The sequence below is a fragment of the Staurois parvus genome, unplaced genomic scaffold (genome assembly GCF_062004578.1).
Source record: "Staurois parvus isolate SC_StPar_1 unplaced genomic scaffold, SC_StPar_1.0 ptg002753l, whole genome shotgun sequence".
Classification (NCBI taxonomy): domain Eukaryota; kingdom Metazoa; phylum Chordata; class Amphibia; order Anura; family Ranidae; genus Staurois; species Staurois parvus.
This window is the reverse complement of record NW_028320549.1, coordinates 1,283,506-1,310,142: the sequence shown is the minus strand read 5'-3', so window position 1 is coordinate 1,310,142 and position 26,637 is coordinate 1,283,506. Positions and strand designations below refer to the sequence as shown.

The following is a 26,637-nucleotide window of genomic DNA, read 5'->3' as shown; positions in this document are numbered from 1 at the left end:
AGCGCCCTGGTAGTTCATTGAGAACTACAAGCAGTCAGCCGCAAAGGCTGTTGGTACTTGTAGTTCCCCCATTCCAATTGTGACAGCAAGATTGAGGAGAAGACCCCCCGGCATGCTGTCACTACAGGCGGCGGATTAGGAAGATGCTGCAGCAGTGGGAACATGTTACATGTTCCACCCTAAAAACAGGTGGAACGTGTAACATGTTCCCAAAGGTGAACTTATTCTTTAACATGGACCTGGCATCAGATATATTTTTTATTGTTAAAGTGTATCTACCGAAAGCAAAAATGTAATCCATCACAACCTACTACAGTCCTTGGATGTGACGGACGCATATTTTTTTTCTTTTTACAGGATCTTTGTTGAACTGTCTGTCCTATAGTGACAACGCTCACCCATAGTATTTTCTATGGAGCAGGGTTGTCACCCTGGACTGCTTGTTCCCAATTTGGACTACAAAATACCTTCTGCTCTCCCTAGCACTAGGGGAAGATGTTCTGTAATTCACAGAGGAGACCTGATAATACTGTTTGAGCACAGAAAGTTAGAAGCTCATTGTATTTCTGGCAGGTTGATCAGTTGTTGTTTTTTTTATTTTTATTTATTTTATGCAGAGAAAACTTTAAAGTGGTTGTAAATCCTTGCATATACCGAAGTGACTAGCCTCAGGTGATACACAGAAACAAATCCTTCTACATAAGTTGTACCTATTTATCTACAGCGATCTATTCTCTACAGCCTCCTAAAACACACAGATCAAAGGCTATTTCTCAGTTCAGTTAAGGTTCACGCTGGTGCGACTTCAGATGTGTCATGGGATTTAAAAATCACACCTGAAGTCGCATCTAATGTATTTCTTAACATTTTAATCAGTGCGATTTGAAGTAGCGCAATTTCAAAAATAGTTCATGCACTACTTTTTTTCCAATTTCATTGCAACTTGCATTGACTTCAGTTATATTAAGTCGCAAGCTGCAGTGAAATTAGGAGGTAAAAATCGCACTGATCTGTGGCTTTGAAATTCCAAAGCCACATCCAGTGTAAACCAGGGCTCAACTAGGGATGCACCAATGCCATTTTTTTAAGACTAAGTACGAGTACCAATACTCTTTCTCAAGTACTCGCCGATAGCAATTACCAATACCAATATAATAAATGAATATCACAATACACACACCCAGAAAATTGAAATCCTATATTTAATATTAATTACTAAATCAATTTTATTTTTTTTAATGATTGGCCCAGAAGTGGATGAATACTTAAGTACCAGAATTAATTTTATTTACACATTTATTAATATTTACTCTGCCTTTGCCCTGGTGATTTAGTGGTAGCCCAGCAGTGTATAAAATGATATATTTATTTACAGATGAAATCTAAAATTCAATAATTTTTTAAGTTTTTAACTTCTTTATTTCACTACACTTATTTGCTTTGCCTCTGCCCTGGTGGTGTAGTGGTAGGCCGGCAATTATAAAACCAATCATTGTCCTCGGATGCATTTATTTTTGACACAACGCCCAGCTCACCGGCCTCTGCCCCGGTGGTGTAGTGGTAGGCCGGCAATCATAAAACCAATCATTGTCCTCGGATGCATTTATTTTTGACACAACGCCCAGCTCACCGGCCTCTGCCCTGGTGGTGTAGTGGTAGGCCGGCAATCATAAAACCAATCATTGTCCTCGGATGCATTTATTTTTGACACAACGCCCAGCTCACCGGCCTCTGCCCATGTGTTGTAGCAGCAAAGCACTTACCAGAGCTTCTGCAGTCTGGATGTCACGTCTCACACTGCCACACCCTAACTTATGTGTGTGTGACCATCAGACATCCTGAAGCAACCCTCGCATGACGTTCTATTCCGTCTTTCTCCATAAAGGTGGCGATTGCAGTCTGCGGACTTGAAGGTATCGGTTTTAGTATCGGAGTAAGTACTTGTGCAAATGCTTATTATTGGCACCGAAACCGATACTGGTATAGTGCTACTTTTAACCTCTTTACTCTATCCAAAATGAAAAGAAAAACGAAATGAGTCTCACAATGTGAGTGCGCATTAAAGGCAGCCCTAGCAAAATATGTTGCCAGTGTCCAATCACCTTACGTTAGTCTGTATATAATCCATGGTCTATGAATACACGTCATGTACTGTACAGTTGAGGTAGGAAATGTGGCTTTAGAAATACTTTGATACAAGTGCATGCATGCTAATGAATTTGCACTTCCATGCGGAGTAGCTGCAACAAGCATTTTTTAATATCCATAGTGTGAACTGTAATATGGAAGAAATTGATGCAGTGTATCACTGCTTTACAGCACCGGGTGCGACTGAGGCCTAAAAAAATACACAAATACATGAAACACAGGGACACCCTGCCCCAACAAGGCTACAATCTAAACAGAGAACAGATGGAGATAGCATATGTAACAACTAGGGCTTATAATATTACATACCTTAAACCCTAACCCTGCTAACGGGTTCAATGATTTTTGTGTAAGCACTGTCTTTACGGATGGTGTTATATAGATGACTAAGATAAAAACAAAGAGTTACTAAACCCACAACAGTAAAATCAGTGTGTATATGCAGTAAAGCATGCTTGTTATACTCATTGTGGAACCTAAGGGGTTAATCCTCCACATTATGTAAAAAGGCTGTTTGATCCTGTCTTCTCTCATCCTCCCCTTCTTCCACAATCCCCAATCCATCTGCTGATAGTACAGAGCCCTAGGAGACACTTTGCACATGCTCAATTTTGTGTGTATTGCTTGGGTTTTTTTCTTTTTTTTTTTGGAAGAGGGTGCATGCAATCAGCACAGTTCAGACAGAGGGTCAGGGTCATGCAGCCTCATCGGACAGTCAGAGGAGAATGAAAACTCCTTTTACAAGATTAACCGGTGCTCAGCCGAACACTGATAGATGTCACAAGACTGCTATATACTGCTGATCAGAAAAAGGTATTTAGCAGTTTATATTTACTAAAATAATTGCATTTCCATGCTACTGTGTATGTACTGTGGGAGACCAAATAGAATGAATGCAGGGTCCTCTGGTACTGGGTTTAGTAACACTTTAAGTGCATCAGCTTATCTTCCATAAACAATTTTGTTTGCAAATAACGAAAAAGGTTCCATTATGGTAGAAGAGTTCTGCAACCAATGCTATATCTAGATGTCTGCAGGTAGAAAACATTCAGAATTTACGGCCCATTGCACCTACACTGGGTGGCTATTTTAAGTAAACTAATCTATGTAATGGCCAAAAAAGAAAAGCAACGAATCAATGGCAAGGATTCATCAATAGTTAATAGCAAATCCGACAGGAAAAAAAAAATCTATGAAGTAATAATGCGATATAGAAAGTACTATGGCTGTGCTGAAACCCACTCAATCTACTTAATCTCAGTTCTCGTCATCCCCTGCAGCATGAATTCCAGAGAACACCATAAACTTTAATGGGACAGCAATCCTTAACGGAACAAAAAACTCTCTCAATTAACTACTATGTTTAATCCTCATGCTGCTAACCTTGGTAAATAGATAAGAAGGTAAATTGTATTCATTTGTTTTAAACTTTTTTTTTGTTTTCATTTCTTAAGTTGCCTCCTGGTTTCTGGCCTAGGCCAAAATGATGTCATACATCCCAGGAGTCTTCCTGAGCATTTTATTTTTGCTCTTTCATCGGGAGGAGGGGAAGAGCAGCTTTCTTTCTCAGCTAAGCACACCCTCCTTACCTGCATGCCTGAGCTAAGGGCGGGAGGATTCCATACGTAAATGCAGCATGAATGATCTGCACTTATGCAAGATGGCTGCAGCTAGAAAAGCTAGGGGATAATTTTCTAAGTGATTTCTGAACAAAATACTGCATAGAGAGATGGGTGGATGGGTGAGTTTGCGTTGGATATTAAAAATAATTTAAATAGCATTTTCAGTTTGCGGTTCTCAGATACAGTTTAGTCCCACTTTAAGGGTTTTGCTGTGAAACTTTCTTTTTACTTTCAAGTGCAAAGTTAATGGTACATTGAAAGTTGATATGAACAAGGGAATCAAGCATGTTGATGTTCTCTTTGTGGAATTATACACCAATGAAACCAAATCTGTGACAGTGACTAGAGATGAGCGAATTATTCAAAAATTTGGTTCGGCTGATTCGCCGAATTCGCGGAAAAAATTTGCTTCGAGCCGAATATATTCGCTGCGAATTTAACTTATAAAAAGGGTGTTTCTAGGCTTCAGAGAGCCTTTATATTAGTGCAGAACACTGTACCTTTAATTTAAATGCCCTTGGAGTCTGCTGGGGAAGAGAAATAATACTGTCAGTCACTTCACTCATTTGGGCAGTCACGGGGCCAAAACCAGAGTGTGGAGCCACAGTGTGGCGGTGGAGGCAGCAGCAATGGGAGGCCATACAGCACCCTATGACAAAATGGAACCCACCAGCAGTGTGAGGAGACCTGAAAGTGGCACATGGCAGAGTGTGGCGATGGAGACAGCAGCAATGGGAGGCCATACAGGGACCCATGACACACTCTGGACCTGGCAGCAGCATGAGGAGGCGGTACAGGGGCCCATGACAGATTACGGGCCTGGCAGCAGCATGAGGAGTCGGTACGGGGGCCCATGGCAGATTACGGGCCTGGCAGCAGCATGAGGAGGCGGTACAGGGGCCCATGGCAGAGTGGCGGAGTGTAAGCAGCTAAAATTGAAGGCCATACAGAGGCCTATGTTAAAAAGTCCCCCCAGCAGCAGCGTGGGGAGACGACTATCAAGAGTCCAATGGCAGACTGGCGGAGCAGAAGCAGCTTCAATTGAAGGCCATACACAGGCCTAGGTTAAAAAGCGGAAGCCGTCAGCAGCGTGAGCAGACGACAGAGACACATGGCGCAGGGTGGCGGTGGATGCAGCAGTATTCGGAAGCCAAACACAGGCCTCGGTTAAAAAGCGTAAGCCGTCAGCAGCGTGAGCAGACGACAGAGGCACATGGCGCAGGGTGGCGGTGGAGGCAGCAGTATTCGGAAGCCATACACAGGCCTAGGTTAAAAAGCGGAAGCCGTCAGCAGCGTGAGCAGACGACAGAGACACATGGCGCAGGGTGGCGGTGGATGCAGAAGTATTCGGAATCCAAACACAGGCCTAGGTTAAAAAGCGGAAGCCGTCAGCAGACGACAGAGACACATGGCGCAGGGTGGCGGTGGATGCAGCAGTATTCGGAAGCCAAACACAGGCCTCGGTTAAAAAGCGGAAGCCGTCAGCAGCGTGAGCAGACGACAGAGGCACATGGCGCAGGGTGGCGGTGGAGGCAGCAGCAATGGAAGGCCATACAGCACCCTATCACAAAATGGAACCCACCAACAGTGTAAGGAGACCTGAAAGTGGCACATGGCGCAGGGTGGCGGTGGAGGCAGCAGTATTCGGAAGCCATACACAGGCCTCGGTTAAAAAGCGGAAGCCGTCAGCAGCGTGAGCAGATGACAGAGACACATGGCGCAGGGTGGCGGTGGATGCAGCAGTATTCGGAAGCCAAACACAGGCCTCGGTTAAAAAGCGGAAACCGTCAGCAGCGTGAGCAGACGACAGAGGCACATGGCGCAGGGTGGCGGTGGAGGCAGCTGTATTCGGAAGCCATACACAGGCCTAGGTTAAAAAGCGGAAGCCGTCAGCAGCGTGAGCAGACGACAGAGACACATGGCGCAGGGTGGCGGTGGATGCAGCAGTATTCCGAAGCCAAACACAGGCCTCGGTTAAAAAGCGGAAGCCGTCAGCAGCGTGAGCAGACGACAGAGGCACATGGCGCAGGGTGGCGGTGGAGGCAGCAGCAATGGAAGGCCATACAGCACCCTATCACAAAATGGAACCCACCAACAGTGTAAGGAGACCTGAAAGTGGCACATGGTGCAGGGTGGCGGTGGAGGCAGCAGTATTCGGAAGCCATACACAGGCCTAGGTTAAAAAGCGGAAGCCGTCAGCAGCGTGAGCAGACGACAGAGACACATGGCGCAGGGTGGCGGTGGATGCAGCAGTATTCGGAAGCCAAACACAGGCCTCGGTTAAAAAGCGGAAGCCGTCAGCAGCGTGAGCAGACGACAGAGACACATGGCGCAGGGTGGCGGTGTAGGCAGCAGTATTCGGAAGCCAAACACAGGCCTCGGTTAAAAAGCGGAAGCCGTCAGCAGCGTGAGCAGACGACAGAGGCACATGGCGCAGGGTGGTGGTGGAGGCAGCAGTATTCGGAAGCAATACACAGGCCTAGGTTAAAAAGCGGAAGCCGTCAGCAGCGTGAGCAGACGACAGAGACACATGGCGCAGGGTGGCGGTGGATGCAGCAGTATTCGGAAGCCAAACACAGGCCTCGGTTAAAAAGCGGAAGCCGTCAGCAGCGTGAGCAGACGACAGAGACACATGGCGCAGGGTGGCGGTGGATGCAGCAGTATTCGGAAGCCAAACACAGGCCTCGGTTAAAAAGCGGAAGCCGTCAGCAGCGTGAGCAGACGACAGAGACACATGGCGCAGGGTGGCGGTGGATGCAGCAGTATTCGGAAGCCAAACACAGGCCTCGGTTAAAAAGCGGAAGCCGTCAGCAGCGTGAGCAGATGACAGAGGCACATGGCGCAGGGTGGCGGTGGAGGCAGCAGTATTCGGAAGCAATACACAGGCCTAGGTTAAAAAGCGGAAGCCGTCAGCAGCGTGAGCAGACGACAGAGACACATGGCGCAGGGTGGCGGTGGATGCAGCAGTATTCGGAAGCCAAACACAGGCCTCGATTAAAAAGCGGAAGCCGTCAGCAGCGTGAGCAGACGACAGAGACACATGGCGCAGGGTGGCGGTGGATGCAGCAGTATTCGGAAGCCAAACACAGGCCTCGGTTAAAAAGCGGAAGCCGTCAGCAGCGTGAGCAGACGACAGAGACACATGGCGCAGGGTGGCGGTGGATGCAGCAGTATTCGGAAGCAAAACACAGGCCTCGGTTAAAAAGCGGAAGCCGTCAGCAGCGTGAGCAGACGACAGAGGCACATGGCGCAGGGTGGCGGTGGAGGCAGCAGCAATGGAAGGCCATACAGCACCCTATCACAAAATGGAACCCACCAACAGTGTAAGGAGACCTGAAAGTGGCACATGGTGCAGGGTGGCGGTGGAGGCAGCAGTATTCGGAAGCCATACACAGGCCTAGGTTAAAAAGCGGAAGCCGTCAGCAGCGTGAGCAGATGACAGAGACACATGGCGCAGGGTGGCGGTGGATGCAGCAGTATTCGGAAGCCAAACACAGGCCTCGGTTAAAAAGCGGAAACCGTCAGCAGCGTGAGCAGACGACAGAGGCACATGGCGCAGGGTGGCGGTGGAGGCAGCTGTATTCGGAAGCCATACACAGGCCTAGGTTAAAAAGCGGAAGCCGTCAGCAGCGTGAGCAGACGACAGAGACACATGGCGCAGGGTGGCGGTGGATGCAGCAGTATTCCGAAGCCAAACACAGGCCTCGGTTAAAAAGCGGAAGCCGTCAGCAGCGTGAGCAGACGACAGAGGCACATGGCGCAGGGTGGCGGTGGAGGCAGCAGCAATGGAAGGCCATACAGCACCCTATCACAAAATGGAACCCACCAACAGTGTAAGGAGACCTGAAAGTGGCACATGGTGCAGGGTGGCGGTGGAGGCAGCAGTATTCGGAAGCCATACACAGGCCTAGGTTAAAAAGCGGAAGCCGTCAGCAGCGTGAGCAGACGACAGAGACACATGGCGCAGGGTGGCGGTGGATGCAGCAGTATTCGGAAGCCAAACACAGGCCTCGGTTAAAAAGCGGAAGCCGTCAGCAGCGTGAGCAGACGACAGAGACACATGGCGCAGGGTGGCGGTGGATGCAGCAGTATTCGGAAGCCAAACACAGGCCTCGGTTAAAAAGCGGAAGCCGTCAGCAGCGTGAGCAGATGACAGAGGCACATGGCGCAGGGTGGCGGTGGAGGCAGCAGTATTCGGAAGCAATACACAGGCCTAGGTTAAAAAGCGGAAGCCGTCAGCAGCGTGAGCAGACGACAGAGACACATGGCGCAGGGTGGCGGTGGATGCAGCAGTATTCGGAAGCCAAACACAGGCCTCGATTAAAAAGCGGAAGCCGTCAGCAGCGTGAGCAGACGACAGAGACACATGGCGCAGGGTGGCGGTGGATGCAGCAGTATTCGGAAGCCAAACACAGGCCTCGGTTAAAAAGCGGAAGCCGTCAGCAGCGTGAGCAGACGACAGAGACACATGGCGCAGGGTGGCGGTGGATGCAGCAGTATTCGGAAGCAAAACACAGGCCTCGGTTAAAAAGCGGAAGCCGTCAGCAGCGTGAGCAGACGACAGAGGCACATGGCGCAGGGTGGCGGTGGAGGCAGCAGCAATGGAAGGCCATACAGCACCCTATCACAAAATGGAACCCACCAACAGTGTAAGGAGACCTGAAAGTGGCACATGGTGCAGGGTGGCGGTGGAGGCAGCAGTATTCGGAAGCCATACACAGGCCTAGGTTAAAAAGCGGAAGCCGTCAGCAGCGTGAGCAGACGACAGAGACACATGGCGCAGGGTGGCGGTGGATGCAGCAGTATTCGGAAGCCAAACACAGGCCTCGGTTAAAAAGCGGAAGCCGTCAGCAGCGTGAGCAGATGACAGAGACACATGGCGCAGGGTGGCGGTGGATGCAGCAGTATTCGGAAGCAAAACACAGGCCTCGGTTAAAAAGCGGAAGCCGTCAGCAGCGTGAGCAGACGACAGAGGCACATGGCGCAGGGTGGCGGTGGATGCAGCAGTATTCGGAAGCCATACACAGGCCTAGGTTAAAAAGCGGAAGCCGTCAGCAGACGTCAGAGACACATGGCGCAGGGTGGCGGTGGATGCAGCAGTATTCGGAAGCCAAACACAGGCCTAGGTTAAAAAGCGGAAGCCGTCAGCAGCGAGAGCAGACGACAGAGACACATGGCGCAGGGTGGCGGTGGATGCAGCAGTATTCGGAAGCCAAACACAGGCCTCGGTTAAAAAGCGGAAGCCGTCAGCAGCGTGAGCAGACGACAGAGGCACATGGCGGCGGTGGAGGCAGCAGTATTCGGAAGCCATACACAGGCCTAGGTTAAAAAGCGGAAGCCGTCAGCAGCGTGAGCAGACGACAGAGGCACATGGCGCAGGGTGGCGGTGGAGGCAGCAGCAATGGAAGGCCATACAGCACCCTATCACAAAATGGAACCCACCAACAGTGTAAGGAGACCTGAAAGTGGCACATGGCGCAGGGTGGCGGTGGAGGCAGCAGTATTCGGAAGCCATACACAGGCCTAGGTTAAAAAGCGGAAGCCGTCAGCAGCGTGAGCAGACGACACAGACACATGGCGCAGGGTGGCGGTGGATGCAGCAGTATTCGGAAGCCAAACACAGGCCTCGGTTAAAAAGCGGAAGCCGCTAGCAGCATGAGCAGACGACAGAGACACATGGCGCAGGGTGGCGGTGGATGCAGCAGTATTCGGAAGCCATACACAGGCCTAGGTTTAAAACTGGAACCCAGCAGCGTGAGCAGACGACAAAGACGCATATGGCAGAGGATGGATCTGGCAGCAGTATGAGAAGGCGGTACAGGGGCCCGTGGCACAGTGTGGTGATGGGGGCTACAGCAACTGGATGCCAGAAAGTGGCCGATAGGGCTATATACTGCATGACTACATAGGTGGTTTTTATAGTACTTTATTTTGGCCTCCCTCTCAGCAGGTGTGAAAAAGGCCACCATTTTTGAACGGTAGCGAGGGTCCAACAAGGTGGACAGCCAAAAGTCATCCCTCTGTCTGATGGTTATTATTCGGCTGTCGCTATGCAAGCAACCGAGCATGCTATGGGCCATTTGTGCCAAGGAATGCGAGGGACTCCCTGCCTCCATCTCCACAGCATACTGCCACGGTGCGTCTGGGTCCTCTGTCTCCTCCTCCTCCTCTACCAGATGCTCCTGCTCCTCCACTCCTGTCCGCTGAGTGGAAAAACCACCCATTTCACTCAATAATTCCTGAGCACCAATGTCCTCCTCTACCTCCTCCTCTTCTTCCTGTCCTGCCCCCACAGGGGTCATGTGGCGTTGAGATCTGTGCGCCACGTCTACCGCACCCTGACCAGCCATTGTTAACAGCATTTGTTCCAGGACGTGCAACAGAGGAATGACGTCGTTCATCCCATAGTCCTGCCGACTCACGAATAGCGTGGCCTCCTCAAAGGGCCTGAGCAAGCGGCAGGTGTCACGCATGAGCTGCCAATGGCTGACATCTAAGTTACACAGGGGAGTACCTTTATCCGCTTGTAACATCAGGAAATCGGTGATGGCCTTTCGCTGTTCGTAAAGGCGGTCTAACATATGTAGGGTTGAATTCCACCTTGTTGCAACGTCGCAGATCAGGCGATGCTGTGGAATTCCGTTCTGCCGCTGCAGCTCAAGGAGGGTGTGCTTTGCGGTGTAGGAATGGCTGAAATGCATGCAAAGTTTACGTGACATTTTAAGGATGTCTTGCAGTGGGATGGTGGATTTTAGGAACCGCTTGACAACCAGATTGAACACGTGAGCCATGCATGGCGCATGGCACAACCTTCCTTGACGCAGAGCAGACACCATGTTCTTTCCGTTGTCGGTCAACATGGTTCCGATTTTCAGTTTGCGCGGAGATAGCCATCTGTCGATTTCTCTGTTCATTACACTCAGAAGTTCCTCCCCTGTGTGACTACGTTCGCCAAGGCATACCAGGTGCAGCACAGCGTGACACCGTTGCGCCCTGCACATGTGATATGCCGGTCGGGTAATGGGACTTGGCACGGGGGTGGCGGCTGAGGACACGGCGGAAGAAGAGGTGGTAGAGGCGGACATCTTTGCTGGACCAAGGACGTGCAAACGTGGAGGCAAAAGCGGCGTGACCTGTCCAAGTTGCTGGTGCGGCTGTGCCGGCACCACGTTCACCCAGTGGGCCGTAAATGACATGTACTGTCCCTGACCGTAGTTACAGCTCCACACGTCGGCGCTGCCGTGCCCTTTGGCAGAGACCGACATGCTCAAAGACTGGCCCACCATCTCTTCTACATGTGAATGCAGGGCTGGCACTGCCTTTTTGGCGAAGAAATGCCGGCTTGGCACTCTCCACCGCGGCTCGGCACAAGCCATCATTTCTCGGAAAGGTGCTGAGTCCACCACTTAGAAAGGGAGGGACTTCAGCACCAGCAACTTGGACAGGAGGACGTTCAGCTTCTGCACCGTCGGGTGCGTGCTCGCAAACTGTTGTCTCTTGGAAACGGATTCCAAGAAAGACTGCTGACGGAATCCGTGAAGAGGAGTAGCAGGAGAAGGAGCATCTGAACGAGCGGAAGATGCCAACGAGCGACAACTCCCCTCAGCAGAGGTGTTGGAGCCTTGACTGGCTGATAGAGGGCGATTGACGTCGGGTGACGGAGCAAGTAACGGAGCAGGTGATGGAGCGGGGCCTGGGGCAGGCAGAACCGCCGTATCTTTATCACGGTTTTCCCAGGCCACCGAATTGCGACGCTGCATATGCTGACGCAACGCTGTAGTCCCAACATTGGCCCCCTGGCCACGCTTGACTTTCTGGCCACATAGTCGACATACGGCTACGTTTACTTCCTCGGGCGGCTTGACGAAAAATTGCCACACCGCCGAGTAGGAAACTTTGCCCCCGATACTCCTCACTGGCTGACTGCTACTTCCTCCGTGCACACCGGCACCACTACTGGCCGTGGTGGTAGGCTGCAGTGGAGCTGGTGCTCTACTCCGTGGCCGTTTGGCTCCACTGACACTGCTGCGACCCTGCTGCCTCCTGGGCAACCTACCGACTGTTTTGCTCGCTGGCAAGCTGGCACCCTCTTCTCCTGATGATGCGGAAGCAATAGCCTGATGACGACGAGGCTGCCAAGTGCGATCAGCCTCATCATCATCAATTAGGGTCTCCGCGTCACTACTAGCCCCCTCGGCTGCGTGTGGGTCAGGAGACAGACCTGTCTCTAGACCGGCTACCGAGCCACTCTCCTCGCCAGTACTTCTTCGCCTGGCTGCTGAAGAGGCGGATGTCTCCCCCGTTCCTGACCGCCCTCTGTTAGCTCTTCCTCACTGTACAGTGGGGCTGAGCCCACAGCATGCGATACTTCGCTTGGTGAGGGAACACCAAAGGACAGGGGCAGGTCGAGGACACGTGATTTCAGTGGGCTTGCTCCCGGGCCATGCCAACTAACGGTTGTGTCTGACGTACCCACCGACCGTTGGCTGTAGGTGTCAGAGGTGACCTGGGAAGAGGAAGACGACCGAGTCAACCAATCGATGACGGCAGGGTTGTCGGTGGAGACACGACCGCTGGATGACACCGGGAGCACTGGCCTCTGGCTGCGACTAGTGCTGCCTCGACCCCTTCCTCTGCTGCCACGTCTGCTCGCTCCTGAAACATTGCCTCCTCTGCCACTCCTCTGCGTGTTGTCTGACATACTCTTTAATTCAATAAGCACCCCAAAAATAAAACCGGATTTAACTCTTTGAACGTACAATAGTGGTTGTGAAGCAGAAAGTCAGTTTATTTAGCACAATCGGTCAATTGCAGCTTGCCGTTGGCTGGAAACTGTACGTTTATGTCACTGGAATGCACTAATCACCCAAAAAATATTACCGCCACCCGGCGTGTAAATGGATCTAACTCTTTGAACGTACAATAGTGGTTGTGAAGCAGAAAGTCAGTTTATTTAGCACAATCGGTCAATTGCAGCTTGCCGTTGGCTGGAAACTGTACGTTTATGTCACTGGAATGCACTAATCACCCAAAAAATATTACCGCCACCCGGCGTGTAAATGGATCTAACTCTTTGAACGTACAATAGTGGTTGTGAAGCAGAAAGTCAGTTTATTTAGCACAATCGGTCAATTGCAGCTTGCCGTTGGCTGGAAACTGTACGTTTATGTCACTGGAATGCACTAATCACCCAAAAAATATTACCGCCACCCAGCGTGTATATGGATTTAACTCTTTGAACGTACAATAGTGGTTGTGAAGCAGAAAGTCAGTTTATTGTACACAATCGGTCAATTGCAGCTTGCCGTTGGCTGGAAACTGTACGTTTCTGTCACTGGAATGCACTAATCACCCAAAAAATATTACCGCCAGCCGGCGTGTAAATGGATTTAACTCTTTGAACGTACAATAGTGGTTGTGAAGCAGAAAGTCAGTTTATTTTGCACAATCGGCAAACTGCAGCACCAACTGTGCACGACAGCCACCAAAAAAAAAAATGGTGTATGTCACTTTAAATTTTTGATTCTTTGATAGCTGTGGCCCTAAGTAACAATTCTGTGTCCCTGAGTAACGATTCTGTGTCCCTGAGTAACGATTCTGTGTCCCTGAGTAACGATTCTGTGTCCCTGAGTAACGATTCTGTGTCCCTGAGTAACGATTCTGTGGCCCTGAGTAACAATTCTGTGGCCCTAAAGTCTCTGTGGCCCCAACTCTGTCCCTCAATACACAGAGGTCTGTCTCTCTTGAATGACCGGAGGCTAATGGAGAATTCTAAGATGGCCGCGATTTATAGCTCCACCATTACACAGTGCTGGCTGGCTGGCTGCTGATTGACTAATGCGATCACATGTCATGATTCATGACTCATGAATGCATTATGGGTCAGCGCGCCTTGTCTGCGCGCCTTCCCAGAGATCCCCGCCCCATCTTCTCTGTCCATTTTCTCCTGTCGCCACACATGTCGCCGCCATTTTTGGGAAAATTCGATTCGTGCATCCGAAGTTTGCTAATCTTCGGATTCGTCGCGAATAGAATTTTTCCAAATCTTCGGAACGAATTCCACTTCGTCATGTTCGATTCGCTCATCTCTAACAGTGACAATTCTTAGACTGAAGCAACACTGGTTATGCCTCTTAAAACTGAAAGCCGTAATAGTTCTGTTGTCTTCATCATTCTGTGTCTGCAACAACCAAATACTCACAGCTGGGTAGACATGGCCTATCTGCATTGTTCGGCCAATGTGGATCTCTTCTTCCTCCTCTTCTTCCTCTTCAGTAGTTTTCCGATAGACAGGATTATCAAAGTTCATACTCTTCGTATTCTTTCGTTTCCAGTTCCTCCAAATGAGATAACCGGAGAGGCAGAGGAGAGCGAGGACAGCTATGGAAATACAATGGTAGCAGAGTGTAAGGTGTAGGTATGAGCAACATCAGAAACAACATCAACGTACATCAGGAAAACTACGTACAATCCAGTAGTGGGCCTGTTGGATACCTGTGGATTTTTTTTTTTCAAATTTCATAGACAACTAGACTTGTCCTGTAATGCTGAAAATGTTTCATAGCTCGTGCCAACCACTTCTTCAATTCCATTAAGTGTCAGCTTTAAAAAAACAAAAAACAAGCATGTCATACTTACCTGCTCTGTGCAGTGGTTTTGTACAGAGCAGCCCCCAATTCTCTTCTTCTTGGGTACCCTGCCGACACTCCTGGCTCCTCCCCCTTGACCAGAGCCCCCGATAGCAAGCAGCTTGCTATGGGGGCACTGGTGTGTGCCACCTCCTTAGCCCTGCTCTATGCATCCATAAGACACAGAGCTGCAGCTTGCCCCCCCCCTCCTCATTGGCTCACTGGCTTTGATTAACAGCAGTGGGAGCCAATGGCTCTTGCTGCTGTCTCAGCCAATGAGAAAAGTGAGTCCCAGGATAGCTGAGGCTCCTGTACACATCACTGGATTGAAAGGGGCTCAGGTGAGTATTAGGGGAGGTTTTGGGAGAGCAGCACACAGGCTTTTTACCCCCATCATAGAATGCATGAAGATAAACTACTGTCAGCCATTACAACCACTTTAATAAAGGGGAGGTGCGTAAAATGTGAGATTTCCATTAAAATTAATTTTCTGTAAACATTAACAATATAACTGTTCATTAATAATACTAAAAAAAAATGTGTCTTCACAGAGCATATCTATATTTTCATAATTTTGTCACTAATATCTAGAGATAAGAGCTGCATACATTTTATTACACATTCAAACCATTTACACAGGGTTTACTCACCAAGAGGCACGGCTACACCAATCACTGCTGCTGTCAGTGTGGACCTGAGGTCAGAATCTACATTTCCATCTACAAGAAAAAAAAAAACAATTCTGGGGGCTTTGTATATACACACACTGCACCTTCTAGTACCACCGACATTGAACTTATTCAACACTTCCAAGTAAGAGCCTAGATGCAATACATTGACTAACACTAATTACGTGCAAAGCATGTCCTGATATTTCAACCTCAACATATTGATCCCTTAAAAATGTCACTATTATGATGAAACGTGTCAGGCAGCAGTGGCCCTACTTCTTCTATGGATCACATATGTGCACTTAGTTCCTCACTCCTGTGATCCATATTCAGCCAACAGCATCGGCTGCCATCACTCAGCTGGTCCAGGCACTAGATAGATCCCAGCTTTATTGTCGGGATCCACCCAGAAGCCTAAGGGGCATCTGGCTCAGCCTCTCAGTGCACTGTTAAGAGCATGATGCAGACAATCCCGCCCCCTCCACAGCCCGGCGCTCCAATGAGCAGAGAGCCAGTGACTGATAGTATATGCCTGGACATTATTTGGACATTGGATTTGCAGGTGACCCCTTTTTTTACTTACGTTTTCTAAATAATTTAGAATTCTTTTTTTATTATATGGTTTATATGTGGTTTGTAATAATTATTGCTAGTGCAAGGATTATTGTGGTGAGGTACTTGCAAGGCGCATCTGAAATGCACACATCTGCAGAACTTTTGAAAACGTATCTTCCAACAGTGAAAGATGTATGTAAAACAGGAAGATCATAACAGTTTGTGGTCAACTACATTTCCTGGTGAAATGCTCAGCTGATTCTGCCAACATTAGATAACTAAACCCTTTGAAATCTTAAAAATACTGGTAGTCCCATTATTAAAATGGACCTATCCTGTCCAGAATGTATAAGAGAACATTGTTTTTAAACTACCTGCATTTGGTGCATGGTGAGGGTGGAGGCCCCAAATCCCAGGCTGTATACATGGCCTTGACTTCTCTTCAAGTCTGTCATTGTGATTTTTGTGTTAGATGTAGCTACTAATATTTTTCTGAGCGCATATGTTTTAAAAATAAAGTTTCAAACACTTACTATTTTCTCATGTGTTTTTTTTTGCCCAGGGCAGTTCTACAGTTGCTGGTTTCAAACTCCTGGTTGCATAGCAGCCTAAAGTTGTCCACAAAGGATCAAACATTAACCAGTTTGGCCAGGACCAGACAAATTTAGATCCATCTATGACTTTTCCTGCTCAAGATAAGTCGATCTAATGATCAGCTTCTCTCAAAGGGAATGCTGGAAATTTTTTATTTGATAAGTGTATGTAGCCACTCAGCTGCAGTGTTGATCAGTGTATTCTGACAGTAGAGAAGTTGCTGCTGTCAGAACACAATAGCACAGCGGGTAGAATTCCTCCATCCACCTTGATTATGTGGACAGGGAAATCCATTTGTTTTTTTTTTTTATTAGCCTGCTGGCTGATCAAAAAAAAAAAAAAGTAGGGCTATACTGACTGTGTTGTGCTTTTCTACAGACTACTATCAGATTATCCTTTTCAATTCATAAACACCACTAGTGGTGATTCTAGTGGAAGACGTTCTATGGTCTGTGGAACAACTAAAATCAAGTCACAATTGTTTACCATGCATTCCTGTCACCCAAAATTCCATGGGCTCAAAACTACCATAACAATTCTTTTGTCACTATAACTAATGTACCACCAAACATTAAACGTTAAAGTGACCCTGTCCATATAGTTACATAGTTAAGTTGAAAAAAGACATAGGCCCATCTAGTTCAACCAAAATAAAACAAAAAAAACCCTGTACAGCATGATCTAATTTGCTCCAGCGGGGAAAAAAATTCCTTCTAGGCGTTAATCAGATATTCCCTGACTCAACAATCTCTGGTGTTATTACCTATAAATGTTAAAAACCACGGGGTTATCTATACAAGTAGACCGTCCCTAAAAAATGGCCTATTTACAATGACCTTTCCAATGGTTTGTGTCTTGAAACACTGCTACTTCGCTAATCCCCACCCACTGCAGGTATTCTAAAATCTGTGTATAAACACCTGCTCCCCCCTGCCACATGTAGTGGATCATCCTGCTTAGTCATACGTCACTATAGGAGGTATAACCTATCAGGAAAAACCACTGCATGCAGCTGGGGGTGCAGATATTCAACCCAACAGGGAGAGTGTCAACCAGGGAGCAATGATGCAGCGGCAAGACATGGGCCCCCAGGAAGATGAGTATAGATGGTCTTCTTTAGTAGGGTTAGCCTACTTTTATAAGTGAACCCCTGATGACAGGGTCACTTTGAGATCTTAAGGGTTAGAAAGCAACTAGAATACTATTCAAAAAGTTTTTCAGTGTCTCTTTTCAATCTCTGTTTCACAATAACCACAACTAAACAGGATGTGAAAGCACTTACAGTGTTGGTAGACGCTGCTGTTATCAGTAGTTAGCACCTTAATCTCCTTGTGGCCTAAAGAAGAGGTAGTTTGGAAGTCCTCAGTAGTGCTGGAGTGATTCAATGTTATCTCAATGGAGGTGGTAATCGTAGTGGATGGTGTTATTTTAATTGTCGGCGCTGGTGTAGTGGGCACATCGGTGGTAGGGTAGTCAGTAGTAATTGCTGGTATAGTTGTTGCTACCGTTGTAGTAGTTGCTGTAATGGAACACACAATAAAGCAAACAATAAAAGCTAAAATATTAAAGTAAGGAAGCCTTTGGTTATATTTGCCATTTCCACCACCCCATTGTAATGCTCCTTGCAATGGTTCCTGTAGTCTAGGATCCTTGACTAGTGGGCCAAACACAGAGTCCCCTATTTAGGCCATTCCCACAATAGTGCACGTGTAATATTAATGATATTTTATAGAGTGGTATAAAATACTAGTATATATACTGTGTATTTTTAATCCCTCTTTAATAGCTTAGTTTTGTCTATCTTTCTACTGTGTCTAAAAGGAAAGCATTTGTGTTCCTCTGGTTGCCATGGACGGGCCGTTTACCGGTCGGCCCCGTTGCTGATGCTGCCACGGCAGTTTTTCATGGATTTTCCAGCATGACCGATAAAACTAAACGAGAAGATCCGCGAACAACGGCCAACGGGCTGGCCCAACTAACGGCGTGAATATCGGCCGATTTTTCGTGCGGACGAAAATTCGACCAATAAACGACCCGTCTATGGCCTGCATAAGAAAATCACAAAGTGGATCAGAGATTGCCCAATACAGCTTACTTCTGTCAGTCTTTACCAAATAGTAAAAAGATTTCTGCAGCTTTAATAGAACTTGCCAGTTTCAATCCCCACCATGAAGCCAATACTAAAAATATGTGGAAAGGTCATAGTGCCTGGCATGATCAAGATCAGTGCCATCCTTTCCCTGTGCTCCCAGCTTGTTTTGAAATCCAACCAAGGTAAAGACGGGCAGCCATTATATTTTACAGCTGGGCTCAGAACTTGTGTAACATGTTCCATTTTAAAGCAGGCTGAAGATGCTGCTGGAAAGGAGCACTGTGCTGTCCCTGGGAAGGCCAGGCTCTGTAGTCTTGGCATTTTTCTGACGTCTGGAATGTGGTTCCACATAGAATTTTTTTTGAAGATGGAGCTGAATTTGGAAAATTGTATTTAGGGTGTACCTATCCTTTAAAAAAGCCAGTGTTATCTTCCATCCCCAGGTGATCAGTAATTGCACTGTCCTCAATTATCCATTTATCCCTTTTATAATTTATCCTTGTGCTTCCCTCCTATCAAATTACCTTTCCCACAGCTCCTCATGTCTGGTCCCAACTCCACCCCGTCGGCACAGGCGCAGGTGTACTTGGGGGAGTGGACGGATATCTGTGGTGCTGCCAAGCACAGGTATTCACATCCACCATTTGGAAGAGGTCCTTGGTTACAGGCATTTATAGCTAGGAAAAAAAACACATTATAATTGTAAGAATGTCATGTGAGCAATAACAAAAAAGGGGAAACAAACACAAGCATGTCACTTGGTTTTTCACAACAAAGGGAACTGACATCTCCAGAAGAATAAAGATAGTTGACTATATTATTTTATTTGGAATAAATAAGGTCAAAACTTGATTTTTCAGATCTCAATCATTGCCTTCCATGCAGGTTGCATTTGTGGAAGAACAATGTCATCTGGCATTGTGATGGCCACCATGTGACTGTCAGTAAAAATAAAGCACATCTAGATATTGAGATCACTTCATGTAAGATTAGCCATGGACACAAGAATGCAGCCAGGAGATTCACTGGTCACACAATTGCTCCGGCCAAGCATTCATGTTATGCACGGAACCGACACCCTTAGAATCAACTTTATCCTAGCTACACAATAAAAATCGTCCAGAAAATGCAGTTTGGACAATCAATGTTTGTTTCAAGCACAGGGGATCAAGAGTTGTCTGCAGAGGTTCTCACAAGTGCGCAGGGTGGATAAAAATCAATGATTTTTTAAAACAAAATAAAAAAAAATCTGATTTTTTTGATTTAAATAGGATTTTTTTGAATAAAATGCTTTTTGAGGAAAATATATTACCATCCAAAGGTTATTCCATCATGAAATAAAGATTAGTTTTTTAATTATGTAGAATAAGGCTGTATATGTTTAATTTTTTTGGTAAATAAATTCCATGAATCCATTCACAATGTCATGCTCTTCCAGAGGTTTTTGTAAGATTATTGGGCAGTTTCTCTGCCTACAAGATATTATCACAGATGTTTGGTTTACTTTTGCAGTTCTCAAAACTGAAGTTGACTCAGCGGAGATCACATGCCTCTTCTTCACAGCAAAAATGTTATAACATGAACAGAGTTAGGAAAAAGACCTTAATCCTAACTTCTACAGACCTATGAATACAGAATCAACCCCTTCAGTGCTAAATTTCAAGAAGTTCAGTGAATAGAATAGAAACAATATTTTTCTGATTGTTTGGAGTGGAATAGATCTGCACAAGAAGAAAGTGAAACTAAGTGTGAGGAGGAAGGGGCTGACAGTCTAAAGTTTCTTAAAATATATATATTCTGTTTAGCCAAATTAGTTAACAAACATGGATGTTTGTTTAAGCAAATAATATATGCTGGAATGTTATTGTTTCAGTTGAATAAATCTATTTAAATTGTTATTATTAAGGTAATGATTATTTTTCTTCTTCCTAAGTACAACAGAAAAGTTGTCCAAATATTAATGATTAACCTATTAAACTGGGGATAAAAAAACTAATATGAAAAGTTGTTATTCTAAAAATCTTCATCTACTTGCATATTAAAGTTATACCAGCAAGAATTAGTCTTTATGTAGAAAACTAGGATTTAAATCAAGCCTTACTGACTAGTGATTTAAATTAGTTTGATTTAAATCAAATCCACCCTGCAAGTGCGCAATCATTTCATGAACAGACTACGCCTTTCTCCGTGACCTCTTAAACCTTGGATTTTACAGCATGACGTACCCTACTGCTACCAGAAACTGGATAAGTTAACTGCTATGTGAGCACTTATGAAGAGGGGTACACAGTATGCAGAGACTGAAGCATTTAACACAATGTTACACATTTTACAAGGGGGGGGGGGGGGGGTAGTCCCCTTTTGGACGGGACTTTATAGCACAATTTTCTTATATAGTAAATTTGAACAGTTCAATAAAGATTGTTTTTAAAACAATATGCAGTTTTATTTTTACAATCTTAAAAAAACAAACATGAAGCTACAATACATATTGCGGCGGTGTCATCAAAGATGGTATTGCAAATCTAGTCATGGATCATGCATAGTTCGTACTTGACACGTTTCGAGATCAACAAAAATCTCTTCCTCAAAAGTGCTCAAAGAGGCATGACGCATGATTCCACGTGAGGTAAAAACCACCAAAAATTTAAGAACTAATTGTTATACGAGCACAGCCACGGACTTCTCATATATCTCATATTAAATGGGTCATGGGTTTGATTCCCGACCATGGCGCCTCCTGCATGGAGTTTGCATGTTCTCCCTGTGCTTGCGTGGGTTTCCTCCGGGTGCTCCGGTTTCCTCCCACAGTCCAAAGACATGCTGGTAGGATAATTGGATCCTGTCTAAATTGGCCCTAGTATGTGTATGTATGAATGTAAGTTAGGGATCTTAGATTGTACACCCCTTGAGGGTTAGGGACTGATGTGAATGTTCAATATATATGTGTAAAACGCTGCGTAAATTGACAGCGCTATATAAGTACCTGAAATAAATAAATATATATATCTCAGGCAAAAATGATAGAACAAAAAATAGTAAAGAAAAACAAACCAGTGAAGGATAAATGCCGCCCAAACGCCTCCTGAAGGGGCCCCGCACAAATGCACTGGCAACCAGATTACCTACTGGCTAAAACTGATGGGGCAGTGTATGAGTGCGGAGCGATGACCACAAGAAATTTGAGTGAGAAAATATTGATGGCCTGATAAAGATCAGGACTGGGATGTAAAAAACAACCCACTAAAAGGCAATGTACCAGGTCTATCCAACAAGGCACGCTTGGTAGCTGTGAGCCATCCCAGTCCTGATCTTTATCACAAATTTCCTGTGGTCATCGCTCCGCACTCATACACTGCGGTTAGTTAGTTTTTGGCGGTTTTCACCTCACATGGAATCATGCGTCATGCCTTTTTGAGCACTTTTGAGGAAGAGCTTTTTGTTGCTCTCAAAACGCGTCAAGTGTGAACTACGCATGATCCATGACTAGATTTGCAATACCATCTTTGATGACACCGCCGCAATATATATTGTAGCTGTATGTTTGTTTTTTAAGATTGTAAAAATAAAACTGCATACTGTTTTAAAGAAATCTTTATTGAACTGTTCAAATTTACGATATAAAAATTGTGCCGTTAAAGTTCCATCCAAAAGAAGACTTCCCCCCCTTGTATTCTTTAGGGATGTTGGCACCCTGTGTATTATATCCCTTCCTTTCTCTAATGTTACACATTTTGGCCTTTTGCATATTCAGAATCAGAAAATGTATTGTCATTTTACAATAACAATCATAAAATGAAACACAATTGTAGCTCTCTCACATTAAAAAAAGGAATTCCACGCTCAACAAAAAACAACCAAAAACAACATAAATACAGTAATAAAAACATAACTTCCAGTCCACTTATTCCACATGACCTCTAGCATTCAAGAGCCGCACAGAACAAGGAAAGAAGCTATTCGGCAACCTGGTGGAACGACAGCCAATACTTCTATACGGTCTACCAGACAGTAGCAATGTATACAGACCATTACCTGGATGTTACTTATCTTTTAATATATTCATTGCTCTCCAAAGATACCTCCCCCAATTCATCAATACTGGATAGACTAACTCCTGCAATAGTCTTCTGTGCAGTTTTTATCAGCCTCTGCAAGGCATTTCTGTCATGGACTGTGCATGATGTTTGCCACAAAAAAATGTGATGTTAACATACTTTCAATGGCAGCTTTATAGAAGCTAAAAAAATGACCCACTCTGAAAAGCCTGCCCTCCATTGCTTCCTCAAAAAGCATAGTCTCTAATGACTCTTGCCCACCAGACGGGATATATGTCCTGTCCATGACAGGTCCCCCCTAATTATTGTTCCCAGGAAGTGGAACTCCTCTACCCTCTCAACCTCCATTCAGTGGCATAGCGTGGGTTGTCAGCACCCGGGGCAAGGCAAGCAATTTGCGCCCCCTAACCCGTTGACCAATCACGGAGGATCCTATATGATTGGCAGTCTCAAGCTCATTTAGACCTATAGCTGATGTAGGTCTAATTGGAAGGTGAGAACGCACTCTGTTGGGGTGAAGGTACGTGTTTGTGGTCTGGGTCCACGGGTGCATACATATTACTTAAGGCTTATTTGGGTGAAGTGGGACGTTCTTCTGCACTTGTGTACAGGACTATCTATCTGGACTGTTTTCTTTAGACGTGTTGCACTTTTTTTTGTACTTTTTATATGATTATCCATATATAATCCATGCACACTGTGTCTGTGGGGCATTAGTGTTTTCAATATTTATATTATTATTTATGTTATACATGGATACTGTGTTAGCAGGTCAGTGTTGTGTTTATTACACACTATACAATTTTGTTTATAATGATTTGATTTATTTTTTCATCTATCATTTGTTGTACAGTGTACTAGCTCAATATTGGTATTTTTTGCTGCTGGTGTTTTTGTGATTAGGTGAAACTTCACATTATTACTGTTTATTATACTTCAAGAAGAGGTATGTTGGAATTGTAACACTGTTTTTGTATTGTTGTCATTTAATGTTAGTATCATCCCTGGTGCTGATAAAAAAAAAAAAACAGAATGAAGGACTGCACACAGATAGAGGTGGCTGAGCCTGTCCAGTGTAATTGCAGCAGAAATTCCTCCATCTAGGCAGTCCAGGTGCAATGTACAGCCTGTCACTGACATGAATGGCTATATGCTGCTGTACTCATGTTAATGAATGTGCCGCTGAATACAGAAGTACAGCAGTCTACAGCCATTCATGTCAGTGACAGGCTGTACATTGCACCTGGACTGCCTGGATGGAGGAAATTCTGCTGCAATCACACTGGACAGGCACCTGGGCTTCCTGGACACCTAGGTGGAGGAAATGTAGCTCCAATCACACTGAATGGGCTCATGCAAGCTGTGTGCAACATCCCAGTCTCTTTGTGCAGTGTGGGAACCAGATGGACTATTCATTCATCTTGTAGTGTGACACCAGCAATGTTTATACAAATACAAAGCAAGCAGGGGTTAGGATGGATGGATGGAAGGATGGACAGAACATACAGACATCCTGCATTCTTTTCTCCCTATCAGAAAGTCTCTGTAAAAAAAAACATGATTTCTGCGGACAGAAATAAATGCAGAAGTCTGTGTACTGTCATGCTGTGGATGGTTACCAAAAGCCTGTGGTGTTACAATGCAGCATGAAAGAATCTTGTTCTCTGGTGCCCTGCTGTCAACCCTCTGTTTCCCTATAGAAGTCTGTTCTCTCTATGCTGGCAGAAGCTGCTTCTCTGATCTTTAGACCGAGTGTGTGACGGGAGTCACTTTGGGTGGGGGGCCCATGGAACCCAGCTCACTTTGGAGAGGTGGGGAGACCCGTCTCAGCTCCCCATATCCATATTATGTGTAAGTCACCCTGTGCCTGTTTGAATACCTGTGTGTCTCTTGTTGCCAAGTGTAGATTGCCCCGCCCTGTGTCATTATGCAGGGAGGGGGGATTTTCCCAAGATTTTTCCAAGTGTATAAAAAGCCAGTTCGAGAATCAAATAAAGAGTTCCATGTTCAGACAGACTGGTGTCGTCTAGTCTTGTTTGGTCGGCTGTGGTGTCTGTTGTTGGTGTTCGGACGGGGAAGCGGTATTATAACGGAGGTATCCAAGAGCAGACTGGGCCGGTTCCGCTACAGAGTGCAAGAGAAAAAAACTCACATGGATCATTGCAGGCAGAGGCTGAGCCTGGAATCGGTCTGCCTCTTGTCTACAAGGTTGTCCCCCATTTCAGGCTGTGTCCTCTCTTCTCTCTCCCACATGCTGCCAGCACATGCTCCTGTTAGCTAACAGGTCAAATAAACTGGGCCGAGGAAGAAGCTCCTTGTAGTGCAGATCCCATTGGCTATCTTTCTTCCTTTCCTTGGCAGCGTCTTCTCTTCCCCTCCTCTTTGTGCCCAAACACGGCCGCTCCACTGATCCCAGTGAGAGATCACTCAGGGTTCCCCTGCAGCCGGAACTATAAACATAGCATCGGCCTATGTGGCCCTGAGCAGCTGTATCCCCCGCAGATGAGAAAGGAGTTCCTGCCTGGCATCTACAATACTGTTTTTTTTTTTAGCAAGTTATACTCACACTCACAAAAAATAGACATTCAAAAGCTGTTTGTGAACATGAGGGTGTTATGGTAGTGCTGAAAGATTTTTTGGGGATTCTTCAGCATTGGATCCAACACACACAGGGCGTGGGACTCCTTCCTGAGCCCCTGTAAATGTTGTGCCCAGGGCGATCGCCCGGATGCCTCCATAATCCCCCCCCCCCCCCCACGCTACACCACTGCATCCATTTATTTATTTATTAAGTACAGGTACTTTATATAGCGCTGTCAATTTACACAGCGCTTTACATATATATTATATATTCACATCAGTCCCTGCCCTCACGGAGCGTACAATCTAAGGTCCCCAACTCACATTCATACATACACATACTAGGGCCAATTTAGACAGGAGCCATTTCGCCTACCAGCATGTCTTTGGAGTGAGGGAGGAAACCCACGCAGGCACAGGGAGAACATGTAAACTCCAGGCAGGTGGTGCCGTGGTTGGGATTCAAACCCACAACCCTAGTACTGCCAGCCACTGTGCTGCCCTCTCATTAACCATCACCGGCTCGTAGCTAACCTCCCGTACTTTCCTAAATCAATAATCATCTCTTTTGTCTTTGCTACGTTTAACTTTACGTTCTCGCTGCTCCATCCAACTAGATTTTCAATATCCTGGTGATACGCAGACTCATCGCCGCCCCTTATTTTCCCCACTAACTTGGCATCATCTGCGAATTTTAACAGAGATTGAGAAACACAATCATAAGTGTATAAAGTAAACAAAAAAGGATTTAGCACACATCCCTGTGGCACCTCTGTACTAAGGGACATCAGTGATAAGTAACAATTACCAATTTTTGCTCATTTACTAACATTTGGAGCAACTGCACTTTCAGTGCACAGGATATAAGCCTTTAGTAAATCAACCCCACTGTGTAGGCAAATAGGCTGGCAGCCTCTGCACACCAAAAGGGCTTCCACGGTCAGTTTGGGCTGTGACTGGAGTGAGTAAATCTAGAACTGAAGTGCCAACCCTTGCTATTAAAGTCCAGACACAAGTTTATTCCAAAGCAAAATCTGAGAACGCCAAGTCTTTTCAAGGGGCATCTAACCCCTTCACAAGGGCTTGCAAGATAGGAAACTGCATATGTGGGCTTGGTAGCGATTGAATTGTTTGATATAGTGATTGTTGAAGAGATTGGCGCAGCACTCCTCAGCAATTGGTTCTAGCAGATTTACATTGCCAGTTAGTAACAATGCCACCATTAAAATTCTTTGGCTCTCACAGATGGAATATGAAAGTTATTACTGGTGAAGTTTGTGCACCAACATTTCATTTTTCACATCTACTATACACACATGGATCACATTTTATAAGAAAGATGAGCCCATGAAAGCTACTTCGGTTGATAAGTATATTAAAGCACTTGGGGGAAAAGACTTTTGTGAAAAAGGGTCAGAGCTCCATCCTAAATAAAGCAGAGAGGACATTCGGGAGGTATCATACAATGCCTGCATTTTTTTTTTAAATGATTGTGAGAAATATAAAATGTCTCCCATACTCCTAATGGACAACTGCAATTGGATAGTAGTAGAAGACAATGGCGGAGATTTACTAAAACTGGTATACACAGAATCTGGTGCAGCTGTGCAGGGTAACCAATCAGCTTCTAGGTTTGATTGTCAAAGCTTAATTGAGCATGCTGAAGGTAGAAGCTAATTGGTTACTATG

At 46.0% G+C, this 26,637-nt stretch overlaps 1 protein-coding gene across 1 annotated transcript in view; it reads right to left on the bottom strand.

Moving 5' to 3' along the window:
- Positions 1 to 26,637, bottom strand: part of LRP8 (LDL receptor related protein 8) — a 347,550-nt gene that overhangs the window by 7,149 nt on the left and 313,764 nt on the right. Inside the window, exons 15-18 of the mRNA XM_089666537.1 lie at positions 18,835 to 18,987; positions 17,501 to 17,737; positions 15,049 to 15,117; positions 13,972 to 14,150 (exon numbers count right to left, since the gene is read on the bottom strand). Coding sequence (XP_089522663.1) covers positions 13,972 to 14,150; positions 15,049 to 15,117; positions 17,501 to 17,737; positions 18,835 to 18,987 — 638 coding nt within the window. The remainder of the gene's footprint in view (positions 1 to 13,971; positions 14,151 to 15,048; positions 15,118 to 17,500; positions 17,738 to 18,834; positions 18,988 to 26,637) is intronic.